General features: G+C 42.0%; 1 protein-coding gene across 3 annotated transcripts in view; it reads left to right on the top strand.

Moving 5' to 3' along the window:
- VIT (vitrin) overlaps positions 1-16043 on the top strand; it is a 125896-nt gene that overhangs the window by 27853 nt on the left and 82000 nt on the right. For all 3 annotated transcript variants that reach the window (XM_033419291.2, XM_033419289.2, XM_012531273.3), the window contains exons 2-3: positions 1106-1175; positions 10226-10291. In XM_033419291.2, the coding sequence (XP_033275182.1) occupies positions 1124-1175; positions 10226-10291 (118 nt within the window). In that variant the 5' untranslated portion in view covers positions 1106-1123. The remainder of the gene's footprint in view (positions 1-1105; positions 1176-10225; positions 10292-16043) is intronic.

Here is a 16043-nt window from a genome sequence, read left to right as displayed (position 1 = left end):
GCACATTAAAACTTGGAAGCCTTGCTTTAAACCACTGGTTCTCAAACTTGGCTGCAGATTGGAATTACCTGTGGAGTTTCGAAAACGCTTGACGCCTAGACCCCACCTGCAAGAGATTCTGATTCAATTGGTCTGAGATGCAGCCTGGGCATCAGGGCCTTTTAAAACTCCCAGATGATTCTAATATGCAGCAAAGTTTGAGAACCACTGGTCCATAAACTCCCCTTATTCTTCCTTTGGGGGCCTGCACACTCTCTAATGTTATGGTTATTTCTGTCCAGGTATGTTTTCTTACTTCTATTGAACTGTAAGTCTTTTAAGAGCAAGAACTATCTTTTAATTCAATTTTAATCACCTTATCCCTAGACATACAATAAGAGTTTAATAAATATTTATTGAGTGAATTGTTTTTGTAATCTAAAACAATTTGTAGGATTTCCCTGGTGGCGCAGTGATTAAGAATCCGCCTGCCAATGCAGGCGACACGGGTTCAAGCCCTAGTCCAGGAAGATCCCACATGCCGCGGAGCAACTAAGCCCGTGTGCCACAACTACTGAGCCCACTCACCATAACTACTGAAGCCCACACGCCTAGAGTCTGTGCTCTGCAGCAAGAGAAGCCACCGCAATGAAAAGCCCGCGCACCACAACGAAGAGTGGCCCCCCACTCACCACAACTAGAGACAGCCTGCACGCAGCAACAAAGACCCAATGCAGCCAAAAATAAAATAAATGTATTCAAAACAAACAAAAAAACCCCCACAATTTGTAATCTAAAAATGTTCTCTAAATACCGTAAGTGTGGCTTTTGTCCTAATTTGAAGACTGGTTGAACATATTCTGGAAATTGTGGAATTATTTCCTCTTTAGTCTAAGACCAAATCTCTGAAGAAGAGGAGGCTGGTGGCTAGAACAGGTTTTCTGAGAATAGCCTCTCTGGGTACCAGCGCAGCTGATCTCCATGCGTTGTTTACAGAAAGCCGCGGATTGAAATCCTAAGACTCCAGAGGGCAATGCAAAATGAGGCAGCCCCTCCCTACACTCTGTGCATCCAATTCAGAACTCTTGGCTGAAATATGATGATGTTATTGTTTCTTCCTCTCTAGGGTGCCATTTTGATATTTATGGGGATTGCTGTCCTCACTATGAAGGCATCTGTTATTGAAATGTTCCTTGGTAAGTACTTTTATATGTGTATCTGGATACGCTTTTAACATTCTCCTAATGTCCAAAGAATCTTGCCAACAAAAGATTTAAACCAAGACAGAGCATATAAACAGTTCAGTGTATCTTTTTATGATAAACATTTTGGAGAAATGTTTAACTGGGAATGTTAAATGTAGATCAAATTCAGAATGTATGTCTATATATTTTTTATATAAAGCAAACATGTGTATACATATGTATGTCTACATATATTAAGCACACATATATACACACATATTTGTGTGTGTGTATTATTCAGCAACTAGCAAATATTTCAGATAAAGCATATTTACAGATTCTGAATTTAGAGAACTTATTTCTTAATTTCTCAAAAAAAAAATTCTTATCACTGACATGGCCTTACTTGTACCACTGGCAACTCATACTTTTAGAGGTGAAACCCTTTAACCTTATATTATCAACAGAGAACACAATTTGGGGTAGGCCCTTAAGGAGCAGCAGGTCAACCAGACGAAAGAAAAGTGCTGATGGGTTTAGCACTAAGCCCAAGGGTAATCTTTGGTTAATCTTGACCCCGCTGTGCTGTGGCCACTCTGTGTCAGGCAGAGTGATCCTGTGGGTCACTATGAAACTATTGCCACGGAAGGGTACAAAGGCCTTTTAGATAGTCAGTATTAGTTTGCTAGAGCTGCCATAACAAAATACCACAAACCGGGTGGCTTAGAACAACAGAATGTTATGCTGTCACAATTCTAGAGGCTACAAGTCCAAAATCAAGGTGTCAGCAGGGCTGGTTCCTTCAAAGGGCTGTGAGAGTGAACTCTGTTCCATGCCTCTCTCCTAGCTTCTGGTGGTTTGCTAGCAATCTATAGCAATCCTTGGCATCACCCCAACCTATGCCTTCACCTTCACATGTGTTTGTCTGTGTCTATATCTAAACACCTTCACCTCTGTGTTGGTCTGTGTCTATATCCAAACTGCCCCTTTTTTATAACACCAGTCATACTGCATTAGAGGCCCAACCTACTCCAGGAGGATGACGTCACCCTAACTAATTAAGTTAGTTAAATTTAACTAATTACATCTACAACCACTCTATTTCCAATTAAGGTCACCTTCTGAGGTATTGGGGGCTAGGACTTAAACACGAAGTCCATCAGAAGTCCTATGAATTCAGGGAGGGGGGCACACAATTTAACCCATAATATAGTCAGAATGTGCAAGGTCTGTGCAGAGGGGAATCTACAGTGGCAGAACTGAGGACTGGAAGAGAAAGAGGTGACACAGCCGGGAAGGCAAGGGGCTCTCAGTATGGTGGAAGGAGACTGGGCTGGGAGTCAGAGGGAAGATAAGGTTCTGGCCCTGACTCCACCACCAACTTGCTAAGGAATATTCTCGTTGAGAGCACAGGGTCCTTCACTTCCACCTTGCCCTTCTGAGAGACTATCTCCCCCCAGCCCCATACTAACCTATAGGTTAGTAGCGGTGAACACAGGGTGGGATGAGGGTGGGGCAGGGGTTAGGAATAGGAAGGATTTAGCCACTGTAAAACAAACAAAACAAAACACAGAAACCCTGAGGCTGGTTCACACTCTGCCATGTCCCCCACATCATGGAACCAAGAAGAACTTGACTGTCCTTGCTTGTCTCGCGCCTCTCAGCCTGCCCTTCTGCAAAACCGCTTTCCCCTCAGGGTTGCTCATTCACAAAGCAAGAAATCAAAGTAGAAAAGGGAGACTCCTACCGCAAATTCTCTTCTCTATGTCCTTATATGCCCCTCCCTGGAATCTCTCTTATTCATCTGCTTGTCTCCATCCCAGGGACCTTTTCCTTAAGTCCCCCGAAACCCTCTTCAGTACTGTGACAGCCTCCCTGCCCCAAATCCTTACCCCTCTAACTCATTCTCTACCACACCCCAATTAATCTCCCTAAAGCCCATATCTGATCCCACTCTCCTGACTTAACACTCAGTGTTTTCCCTTTGTCTTTATGACGGAGCCCACATCTCTCAAAGCGCCTTGCTTGCTGGCAAGGCCTCTCTCATATGGCTCTTGCCGTCCCCTCCTGCTCTCCTCCCTACCACAGAGCCCAGCCTGGCTTCCAGGGACGTGGGAAGTGCTGACCTTCTCATTCCCCTGAAGGTCGAGTCATTTCTCCCTTCCAGGTCTTTGACTATGCTGTTCCCTGTCCTGGAATGTTCTTCCTCTCACCCCCACACACCCTACTGGCCCTCCAGGAAGCTTCCTCTGCCTTCCATTTGATCAGACCCTCTTCCTATGGGCTTCCCTGGTGCCCTGTATTGATTCTAGTCACGACTGCATGGCATTCACCTCGTTATGAGGCTGCCTCCCCTGACACTGTACGACACTGATAGCAGGAGCTATGTCTTGCTCACTGTTGCATTTTCAGTTCTCAGCACATCTCACAGGCACTCAAGAAATACTGCTAAATATATTATTCTTGTCAGGGATGTTGGATTTTTCAGGTTTCAGAGCCTGATTCTGCACCCAATTCCTATGTGTGAATTTTCTCCCCCACACCAAGTGATTCCTCAACACCAGCTGGGTTTCCTACAACTCGGCTCAATTCTGACACCATTCTACCCGGAGATAGCATCAGATCCTGCAGGTAAGGGCTCACACAAGACTGCCCCCCGCCACCCAACACACACACACTTCAGATGCCGATTGCAAGTCAGGTTGTCACCTGTGCTTCTGACTGACTGGCTATAAAGCAGAGGTTTCCATGACCCCCTCCTTGCATTTGATTAATTTTCTCAAGCAGCTCACAGAACCCAGGAAACCAGTTCACTCACTAGATTACCAGTATATTACAAAGGATATTAAAGGATACAAATCAACAGCCAGATAAAGAGATACATAGGGCAAGGTCCTGAACAAAGGAGTTTCTGTCCCCGTGGAATTTGGGCCCAGCACGGTGGCACATGGACGAGCTCTCATTCCTCAACCTGGAAGCTCTTTGAACCCTCTCCTTTTGGATTTTTATGGAGGCTTCATTACATAGGCATGATTGATTAACTCACTGGTCATTGGTGATTGATTCAACCTCCAGCCCCTCTTTCCTCTTGGGAAATCAGGAGATGGGACTGAAAATTCCAACTCTCTATTCACGGTGGGTTTCCCTGGCAACCAGCTCCCTCATCTTTAGGGGATTTTCAAAAGCCACCTCATTTACATAAACTCAGTTGTGATTGAAAGGCGCTTGTTATGAAAAACAAGACACCCATTTCACCTTTATGGCTCTGATTTCAGGAACTGAGGACAAGAAATCAAATATAACAGACATGTGGACACAGGGGGCAAAGGGGAGGGTGGGACGAATTGGGAGATTAGGTTTGACATAAATACACTACCATGTGTAAAATAGATAGCTTGTGGGAACCTGCTGCATAGCACAGGGAGCTCAGCTCGGTGCTCTGTGGTGACCTAGAGGGGTGGGATGGGCAGGGGGGGGAGGTCCATGAGGGAGGGGATATAGTTATACATAGAGCTGATTCACTTCGTTGTACAGAAGAAAGTAATGCAACATTGCAAAGCAATTTTACTCCAGCAAAAAATATATATATTATAACAAAAGATGCTCCCACTGCTCTTAGCACTCAGGACATTCCAAGGGTTTGGGGAGCTGTCAGGCAGGAACTGTGGCCGGAACACCAAAATATATATTTATCATAAATCACAATATCACAGCGAACCATCCAAAGATCCCCCAAAAGCCCTCTAAATGAATGTTAGTTAAGTGTCTAATCGGTATATATCAGAGCTAGCATGGTCACTCCAAACGTGTAAATTTATGATGTAGCAGAGCTGTATGCTGCCCACTGTCATCGGAGCACCACATATAATCAATGACTGCACTGTGGGGAGAAAGTAGCATAAAAAGCCTCAGGCTGCACCAGCACCAGCTGGAACCTGCGTTCTGGTTCCAACTTCTGCCCCCTCCCCCTCCAAAGCAGCTTTAGCTGAGATGTCCACCCTGACCTTGGTTTCTTTTCTACAAAATAAAAAGATGACCTCCAAAGCTCCTCCCAGCTTCAATATTCTACGATCTGAAGCATAATTTTGTGATTTATGTGATTATAGAGAATAAGTTATCCTGTCTCTGCAATGAAGCTCTGATATATTTCATGCTAGATGTTTCACTGAGTAAGTAAGTCAGTCAAAAGCAAAGCATAGGGGAAATTTGAGCTGATTTTAAATCATCTGCTTTATAAATCAGTTTTCAGGAAGGCACTGTGGCCACTGTTAAAGAGAACCAGAGCTGGACAGTATTTAAAGCAGTAAAAACAGATTTTAATCAGGAACCACTGCAGTAGGGGAAAGGAGACTTCAGTATTGTACTGGGCTCAATTCCGATTATAACAAGGAAAATGGGGATTTATAGCCAAGGAGCGGCTTGCAGGGGTCAGGGGATGGAAATTACTAAGAGGAGATTTCATGGGAATCAGGGGATTCTTGCTAAACCAACCAGACAGGATTCTTGCTAAAGGCAGACCAGGGTGATCACATATCAAGGGTGGAGGATTCTCTCTAAACAAGATTCTTGCTAAAACTAAGGGATGCAGGCCCAACAAGGACAGACACAGAAGCCCAAGGTCAAAGCCTAGTTGAGAAGAGGGCTTCGAGGAGCCTGACTAAAGTCTGGTGAAGGAGAGAGTCCCTGTCAACACCACCTGAGTTAGTATCTTGAGTGGCACTAAGGGATCAAACAAGAAGTTTACGGGCTAGAATGAAGCACTCCTATAAACGTTCTAGACACGCAGTAAGTATTCAGTAAGTACTTACTGATTTGATAATTGGTTAAATGTTCTGGCACTTCATGTCTTTTCTTGAAAATAAATGGATTCTGATTATGACTTAATACTGACGGGAAGAGTGGAACACAAGTGCCTATTAACCATGCCAATGATTTTAGAAAGCGCTTTTCATTATTGTAAGTCTATCTGATTTCAATACGACCAAATTAAATAACAATTGTCTCTTTCTAATTCGAAAAGAAACATTCTGCATAAAACATAGAATATTTATGTGTAAGAACTTTACCATGAAATGGGAAAAATACAGAAAATATAAAATAGGAATTATAACTCTACCATTATTAAAATTTTGGTATATTTGTTCCAGGTATTTCTCTCTGCGTATATTCTAATTTTGTCAGAATCATGCTTAGGGTTAGAGCTGAGAACTTCCCAGGTCATTTAATCTTCTGCTAAAATCATTTGAAATAAATGCTTAGTATTCCCCTACTGTTGGGACATTTCCAAGATTTCATTATTTCCGATTGCTATTAGGAATAATGCTGTAATGAACACCTTTTATTATACGTAAATCCTTGTCTATGTCTCTGACTATAACTTGGGATGTATTACTAAGTATATATTTTCTAGGATGAAGAATATAAATGTTTTTTAAGGCTACTGAAATGTATTACCAAATGGCTTTCCAGAATGACTCCACCAACAGTGTACTGGACTGCCCTAATCCCAAATCTATGCCAGGATTAAGTATAATCTTGTGTTCAATATTCAGTACACACTGTGAGAAAATATCTTGTCATTTTGCTTTAGCCTGCATTTTTTATCATTAATGAGACTGAACATTGTTTCAGGCTAAGTCATTTGTATTTTCTCTATAAATTATGTGGACGATAATTTACTTAAATTGAATTTTAAAACAATTGCACCTCAGCTATCTTAATCATACTGATGGCCATATTAGACAGAAACAGAGCAGAGGAAAATTTTTATTTGAAAAAATAAATTCAATATTTAATTTGTTTTGAAATTTCAAACACGACTAGCGAAAGGTGAGAACTTTTCATGTTACTCAGAGCTGGAACATTGAATTTTAAAAAATTGAGAAGTATTGCTGCAGAGTTGGTAAATCACGGTTGCCTTGGAACTTCAGACTCTAGCCTTGATTTCCTCAAGGCCTCTAGACTCTAATGGCCTCAGCTGTGGCCAGATAACTACTCCCATGGAAGGGCTTTCAGACCTGTGTTCTGCTTTGTACTTTGAAGCGAGCATCTGTCATCCATCTCGGTGCTCTGCCAGGCTTCCTAAGAACAGGAACACAAGACTGATTTTTCTCTCACCCAAATTCCACATGCAAGTCACCATTTCCAAGGTAGCAAGAGAGGTCTTGCAGATGAGGAATGACTTGCTTCAGGGCACAAGCACATTTGCAGCCTTACTGACCAGCTCTCCCCTTGAGGAGTGGCTTCTGGGGAGCTTTAATTAACAAGCATCTAAGCTGAGGGGAGGGCCTCTGTGTACCATTGAAAATAATGACTTTATTAACCACTGCTTAAAACTGAACCCAGCTCTGCATGTTTTCAGCCTGGAGGGTCTTGGGCAAGAAAATGCGAGTGATGGGGTGGGCTTACTCAAATATTTATAGTCCTAATGATACCAAGACTTATAAACCACATGCCATGGGTACACAGCCCCAGAAAGACAGTAGTTGGTTTCCCACCAAGAACTGATACCCAAATTTATGACTATTTCACTTACTCCCTCTGCTTTATGTGCATAATTTATTCTATATATTTATTTCGTACTTGTTTTTTTAAAAATATTCTAGTTATTTATTTTTGTGTATAAAATGAAGATGCTGTCTTTGGACAGAGTTAAATGACACAGAGCCTACTATAAAAATCAGACCTCCACGACATTCACACCCTACGCAAACCCCAGAAGTAAATAACACCTAAAAAATGTCTGCCTTCATTCTACTTGGCTAGACGTTTGGTTTTCACTCAGTTCTCTTTCATGGCTCTGTTCTTGCAGGACATGGTATGTCAACTGTCCAGGCCTCAACTAGTGCTAATAGTCAAAACAGGATAATTCGGGAGCTACATCATTGGCACAGCTCAGCTAGTTAATCATAAGATAAATAAAAAATTTTCTTAACAAACACTTGGTGACATTGCCACTTTTTCCTTCAAAGACAGTTAACAATTCAAGAATGCCTAACTCCTGATTTATGCTTTAATCAAGCATCTGTGTTGTTAAAAAAAAAAAACATAAAGTAGGAAGTAAAATTCCTATTTTAATTATTCTGCTGCCTCATGTTCACCTCCAGAATTCCAAATCCATCCAGAAAGTGGGGTTTCTCAAAAAGTAGCTAAAATGGAGGTTAGTTAGAGCAGTATCATCTTTGGGTGGGTAAGGTAGAAGAAGGCCTGGAAAGGAAGGAAGAAGAAGAGAGACTGACTAGCCTTTTGAAAGGAAAAACATGCTTTTCTGTTTATAGGTAGAATTAGTCTAGGTACAGAGAAGTGAGCATTTTCAGACATTATTAAAAAATTGCTATGAGAAATGTTAACAATATATATCAAAAATTTAAGTGGGCACCGCATGGCACAGGGATATTGGCTCGGTGCTTTGTGACAGCCTGGAGGGGTGGGATTGGGAGGGTGGGAGAGAAGGAGACGCAAGAGGGAAGACATATGGGAACATATGTTTATGTATGACTGATTCACTTTGTTATAAAGCAGAAACTAACACACCATTGTAAAGCAATTATACCCCAATAAAGATGTTAAAAAAAAAAAAATTTAAGTGGGCATATCTTTCAGACAAGAAACCCTATTTGGAATTTTATTTTAAGGCAATAATAAGGAATCCATGCAAAGATAAATCTATTTATATTAAATCAGGAGTTGACTAAATTATGGTATGTCCATGAATTGCAATATTTTGTAGGCAGTTAAAATTATTATGAGGGGAACATTAAATGACAAGAAAAAATGTTTCTATATCCTTAAGTAGAAATTAAGTTTATGACACATTGTAAACAGTATAAGCATCATCAAATGTTTGTTTCAAAGTACAGTACATACATATATATAGAAAAAGCCTGAAAATATTATACTTTTTGCTTTCATCCGTTATTTTCTGTAGTACTGTTTTTGAGTGTTTTTTTTTTACTGTCCTACAAGGAACATGTATTATTTTGGTAATAAGAAAAATTCGGTCAATGTTATACACACACACACACACATATATATATATATATATATATATATATATATATATATATAGTGTTGGGGGGGGTACGCGGGCCTCTCACTGTTGCGGCCTCTACCATTGCGGAGCACAGGCTCCGGATGCGCAGGCTCAGCGGCCATGGCTCACGGGCCCAGCCGCTCCGCGGCATGTGGGATCCTCCCGGACTAGGGGCACGAACCCGCGTCCCTTGCATCAGCAGGCGGACTCTCAACCACAGCGCCACCAGGGTAGCCCTATATTTTAAAAACACAAGGCTCACACTAGCAATGCGACTTTAAACTTAAAGGCATAAAGAGTTCCCCTTTCTTCCCCTATTGTTTTGCTTCCCGAAGAGCAGTATCCAGGTTCTGCTCCGTTTCCGAGAAGGAAGTTCACCTACCTGCAGCTGGCCTCTGGGGGGCGCAGCACCAATTGGGGCTGGAAGGACCACCAAAGACAGTCAGGTCGCACCATACCCTGCGAGGAGTCTCTCTCGTCTCCCCAGTCCCCCTCCTCGTCTTCCTTTCCAAAGAGTCCTCCTCTGAGGCTTTGTACGGACGCGCTTCATCACGCCCTCCCTGTCTCTCTCCCACGCACATGCGCGCACTTCAAATGCACACGCGCGCATGCGTATGCGGTTCTCTGGGCATTTGGAAACTCAGTGTGGAACAGAAGAGAGAGAACAGGAAGGGCCTGGGTGTTCATCCTACCTCTACAATTTATTCCTGGCACCAAGCAAATCAGTGGGCTTCGCCAGACCCACGTTCCTGCCTTTGGAAAGTGGAGATGGTGGCGCTGGTGTGGTGAAATTTAAAGACAGCAAAACACGGGACAGATATCCAAGAGGTATTTTTAAAAGGCCCTTTCAGCAGAGGCTAAGAAAAGCACAAAGTATACATCTTATTTCCCCAACCATAAAATAAGGGAAAATTAGTTCTACTAACGAGAATACTTTAACATATGCTTGAAGCAAACATAAAGGTCAAAAGAGAGAAAGCATTTAGGTGAAATAATATTGATTCGATTTTTTTGCCTTTTCTTCATGTAGTTTTGCTGGTGACTGGAATACACTCAAATAAAGAAATGACAAAGAAGATTAAAAGGCCCAAATTCAGTAAGTAAAGTTGCAGTTCCTCACTGGTACAACACCTGTGTCTCTCATGTAGAGGACTGTTACACTTGTTTCAGATAATTTGGAAAGTTTGGGGTTTTTCTGTTTTGGGTTTTTTTGTGTGTGTCTTATCTCAATACTTTGCACTCAGACTAATTAGTAATGATTCTTATTTGTCATCTACTTCATTCCAAAAAGCATTTGAAATAAGGGTTCTTATTTTAGGGTAGATACGTGGTTCTACTATATTAGAAAAATTCAAAATGCACATACAAAGACCAGGCGACACTATGTCTCTATGCCTAAGCTGGAGTAGGTATTTTTCTGCTGTTCTGTCTCAATTCCCCATACCAGAAAATTCAGTCTGGCTAATGCAAAAGTCCAGCAAACCTGCCCACCTTCCAGCGTGCCCTGGAATCAATGGGTAATCTCACAGAAAAGTTTCACACCCAATCAGTGGAAAGAGGAATAATTAATTTCATTTTTGGGTGATAATTAAGGTTAGATGACAGAAAAGCCAAAATAACAGTTGCTTAGATAAGACTGAAGTTTCTCTCTCTCTCCTGTAAATATATTCTGGGCTTCTATGGGAGCTTCACAATCTTCGGGGACGCAGACTCCTTCTATCTTGTCATTCTGCTTTTCTCAATGTGGCTCTCAACTCACTGTCCAAAATGGCTACCCCAACTCCATCCATCATGTCCACATTCCAGTCAGTAGGAAGGGATGAAGAAAGGCACATACTTACTCCCTTTAAAGACAAGTCCAGGAAATCAAATACACCACTTCTATTTAAATACCATTGGCCAGAATTCAGGGAGAACGGGAAATGTCTTGATTTCAAGCATCTGCATGCCTAGCTAAAAGTAAGGAGTACTATTATTAGGAAAGAAGAGAGAATGGATACTGGGAAAGAACTAGCAGGACAGGACATAAATGGAAAATCTCACACTCAAATCTTGTGAGCACACTGAGCTATCTGTATGTAAATTTGTAGACTTGATGGACGCTTAAATTAAGGTATATTTATGAAGGACCATAAGAAAAAGACTTTAGGTATATTCAGTGCTCTGTGCTGTCTACAAAAGAAACTTCTGTATAGGCATTAGATTTAGGTGCCTTAAATCAGCAACATTAAGATTTTGAAATAAAAGAAGAGATTTGTTTCACGCAGCATTTTTTTTCTTCTATTCCTTTAAGCCCTTTGTGCAGGACTTCCTGTTGAAATGAGACCAAAAGGGCAGCCATCCACAGCCTCCTAGTCTGAAAAACTAAAAAGGAATCAGTTTTTTATTTATTCCTGTCAGGAAGGAGAGCCAGGAGAATCAGGCCAGGGGCAGATGTGTGTTCAGAACAGTGATTGGGTTAATATGGAGACAAATGCACACTCAGGTATGAATTCCTTTGGGCTGTTCCCAGTATCTTCATTAACTTGTCTACAAAAATCATAAAAGGTTCCATGATTACCATGACAACAGTTTTCAGTGACTATGAAAGTCTGTGCTAAACGACCCAAGGTCAAACCTCTTTGAGAGATCTCAAATGGATTCAACTTCTGATATGCTAAATTCTAACCTTATTCTCAAAATCTCCCTAGTGATACAACACTTTTGAATCAATGTATGCATGAGGCCTTTTCTCTAATTAGAAACTCTGTCATGGTCATTAAATAAGGGGGAAAAATATAAAATGAAAGTAATAGGATATTCCCAAACTATGGCGATACCTGATTCTTTACCTCAGGAGTATTTCCAAATTGTAATCTATACCTTGAGGCCAAAGTAATTTTCATTTTTTCTGTTCAACCTTGTCAATCTGCCACTGGGGCAGGTGACTGATAGCAAGGGAGGCACATCGTTCATTCACTTGACAAGTATTTATTGGGTGCCGGCTAAGTACCAGGTACAGTTAGACACCCAGATACAACAGCGATTGAGACTCAGACTGTGCCCTCACAGAGCTCAAAATCTAGAGAGGAAGAAAGACAAGTCACCAGGCAGTTATGGTGTCTTATGTAAGTGCTAGGATTCGGGAGCTAAAGGTACTCCAAGAATATGGAGAAAAAAGCTATGTATCCGGGAGGGCTTCCTGGAGGAAGTGACACATCTACACTGATATCTGAAGGCCGAATAGGGATTGACCAGGCAAAGATGAGGGGAAAAGAGTGTTACAAGCAGAAAGAAAAAGCATGCCTAAGCCCTGAAGAAAAGAAAGAGCTCAAAAGTAGTTCCATATGACTGAGGTATAGAGTGGGAGGCACATGTGTTGAGATAAGAGATGGAGGGGTAAGCAGGCACCAGATCGTGAAGATCTTTGTTACTGTGTCTAGGAATCTGCAGTTCATCAATGAGGGCAATGGGGAATATCTCAGTGCAGATCATTTAGGTGCAGTTAGCAGAAATCCAAAGCCAATTTGCTTAAGCAGAAAAGGAGATTTTGGCAGTACATGAGGTAGCTCACATGACATGAGGTGTCTCCCAGAACCCAAGGTGGGGAGGGCAGCTCGCACTCACTGGGACTGTACCCCAGGTGGAAAGATCTCAAGAATTGGTGTCTCTGCTTCTCTCTGCATGTCTGCCTCACTACCCACCCACCGATCCCCTGGTTCATGCAGACCATGTCTCTCAGCCCTGATCCCAAATTCCTGGGAGAGAAACTCTAACTGTATCAGCCTAGGCTGGGAGGGTGGTTTTCAGAGAAGAGTAGAATGGTTAGGGTTGTGTTAGGGAAGTAAAACAATCCTGACAACAAAACCCAACAAAAATCCCTTTGTCCCAGCATATGAAGAGAGAAGAGAGAGTACACAATATTATTAGTGAGTAAGCATTACAGATAGACATTCATATACAGGTAGGATGAAAGTATCTACCAAGTCTGGACAGAATTTCACACAAACTTTTACAGTGAAGTAGAAGACAGAACAATTACAACTTCTCTTAACTCCTGGAAAGATAAATACATGGACCTCCTGAGTGTCTTTTGTATACTTGGAGACCCCTAAACTCCTTCTGGAGGTGAGTATCAATATCTGCAGATCCAAGGATCAGAAGTCTGGAGCCCTTGCACTCTGCAGGTGATTCCGATGCCTGGTAAAATTTGAGAACCGCTGGACTAGACGTACCCAAGATCAGGGATGCTTACAGATGTGAATGTGAAATCATGGGTTCTCTTCAGTGCCCTCTGCCTCTTTCCTAGCCAGCCCTCAATTTTCACCAGTGTTTATTGGACTAAAAGTCTTCACCACCCAGAGGACTGAAGGTAAAATAACAAGGAGGAGGTCGTTTGAGAGTTTTGCCCAGAGGACAGTTTACTGACACCTACTACACATGGAGCGCTACTTTCGTCTCTTGAGGATCTAGTGACCAGACATGGTACCATGAGTCGGCAGAGCCAGATTTGAACCTCAGGTCTCTGTGAGCCTCGACACCAGATGCTTTTCCAGTGCCTCCTCTCAAGCTAGCCGTTTAGGAATTAAGTATCCATTGCCTAGAGGCAGATGAGGTGTTAAGATAATCAAGGGCTGACTGAATAGGAAGTAAAGTAGAAGAAATGTGGGAAAATAGAAAAAAGAGTAAATGCATGAGTTTCCTCCTTTGGCTTGGCCTTAGACCTTATGCCACACTAGCGCATCTATTCTGTCTATGCATACGGCTACTGTTACTTTAGGTAATTGTCACTTTCTCTCCTCCCTACTTCCTCTGCTTTCTCATTTTTTCTTCTCATCTCCTTTTCCTTCTTTCTATTTCTTTGGTCTACCCATGGCCCCCAGGGGCCCTTATGGACCTTGCTCAGCTCCACTGGAGGCCCTTTGGGCCAAAAAGGTAGTACATGTTGAAAATAATTTCGCATGGGGCTTTTACAAAAGGAAAAGCAAAGGTGAAAAAAAATTGGGACTAGTTCTTAACGGCTCTACTCCTCCCACCCATACATGACCGTTCATTCCAAGCTAGTATTTTGTTCTCACGTACACAGTCGTATTGGGTACAATTTTATTCTGTCACTTGGTTTATCACAGCATCTTATTTTCTAAGTCAAATCAAGTCTGACACCAGACTGCCAATTGCCTAGGGCTGAAATATTAAAATTCCATCATTACAAGGGCTTCCTCCCTCCCAGCTCCAGGCATTGGAAGCCTTATGCAATTTACAACATTCAGAGAGAGCCCCTGCATTGCTCAGTGTCCCAGCACATGTTATTCATAGAAGTTGACTAGCTCCATCGTTTCATGAATGGTGGGATCTTGGCAAATGTGGGGAAGCCCTATGCCGAAGGTTCTACCCAGAGGGGCACCACACCACGTACTGTTCCAAAGTGATGTTCCTCCAAGGCAGCTGCTAGGGAACAGGGGCATTTCCCTTACTGGGACCTACCTGCCCACTTCCACCTTCCCAGTCTTGGAAGGTCATTTTCTCTCCATCACTCTTTGGGCTGACCAAGCCCAATCCCCTCAAACAAGGAGGTTTCTGAGCAACTAATTCCCAGAACCTTGAGGGAGAGTTGCCAGGCAACCCCTGCCCTCTCTCTTGCAACCTTGAGCTCCAGAGATAGGAGAACACAAAAGTCTGACTACCTTCTTAGAATAGTAAGGGGAAAAATACAATAAGAATAAGCATAAGTTAATGTCTTAGTAAATTAACCTGCTGTATGGTGCAGGGTAAAGTTTACCATACTGTACGGAATGAGAGTTTTACCAAGTTTCTTTACAGATGTGACTTTTTCAAGGCTCTCATTTTCCTGCTATGTTTTGGAGCCATAGATCTGACCTTACCCTCAGGTACCTCACTAATATATTTAGTCAGCTTAAACCTACTCAAGCAGTTTCTAACAAATGACCAAAATGTGGTTGCGTTTTTCTTGACTGTTGAAGGCTACAAATAATGGTTGAAGGGTTTAGGTGTGTTCATAAAATACTTCTCCTAAGGCAGTCAAGATACCTTATAGGTTTTAAGGATTAACTTCATTTATGTTAGATTCCACATTTGAAAAAGGCCTACTCTTCAACTTATGAACCTTTTAGCCCATACTGTAATAAACACATCATATGTTTCCCCATAAATCATGCCCACCAACAACTCTAGAACGATCCCTGTCTGGCAGAGTGTTTGTGCTAGAGAGAGAAAAGCTTTTACGTTGTAAAATCTCCTCAATAGCTTTTCTACATGTAAGGAAGCCCCAGAAGGGCTCCAGAAGCAATGGCCTTAGCCTAAAGTGGGGTCAGATGAGATAGTGTTACACAGGTGAGAGCTGTGATGATTAACTCCAACAAATGGTTGCCTGTCCATCCTGCAAAGTCTCTGACTTCAGTGAGCACCCGATCTTGTATAAGGTAAAATAAAATTATGCAAAGGAAAGCCTTCCTGGACCCAACACCAATTGCCAGCACACAAAAAACCAGGTTAGATGGCTCCTGTGTATGCTACACTTGCTCTGCTGTCTACTTACTGCACGTTATTATAAGAGCTTTTTTATACAGTCTGTCTTCTCAACTAGACCAAATAATTAGTGCTCATTAGGTATTTGTTGGACGAACTACAACAATAAAACAAAACACTGTAAAATAAAGCAAAATGTGGTAAATGCTACCAAAGAATAACAAGGGGTCTACAATAGGATTCATACTAGTTTCTTGAAAGAGCATTTAAGGTAGGATATGAAAAATAAGTGGAATTGCAGAGGTAGGTGGAAGGGCTTTCTAGGTGCACTAAGCCCAGATAGCATGGGGAAGATGGGGTCAGGAAACAGTGAGCGGCAAGAC

Source organism: Orcinus orca, chromosome 13 (genome assembly GCF_937001465.1).
Source record: "Orcinus orca chromosome 13, mOrcOrc1.1, whole genome shotgun sequence".
NCBI classification, from domain to species: Eukaryota; Metazoa; Chordata; class Mammalia; order Artiodactyla; family Delphinidae; genus Orcinus; species Orcinus orca.
The sequence above is the reverse complement of the archived record's forward strand: the minus strand, read 5'-3'. Positions and strand labels throughout refer to the sequence as shown.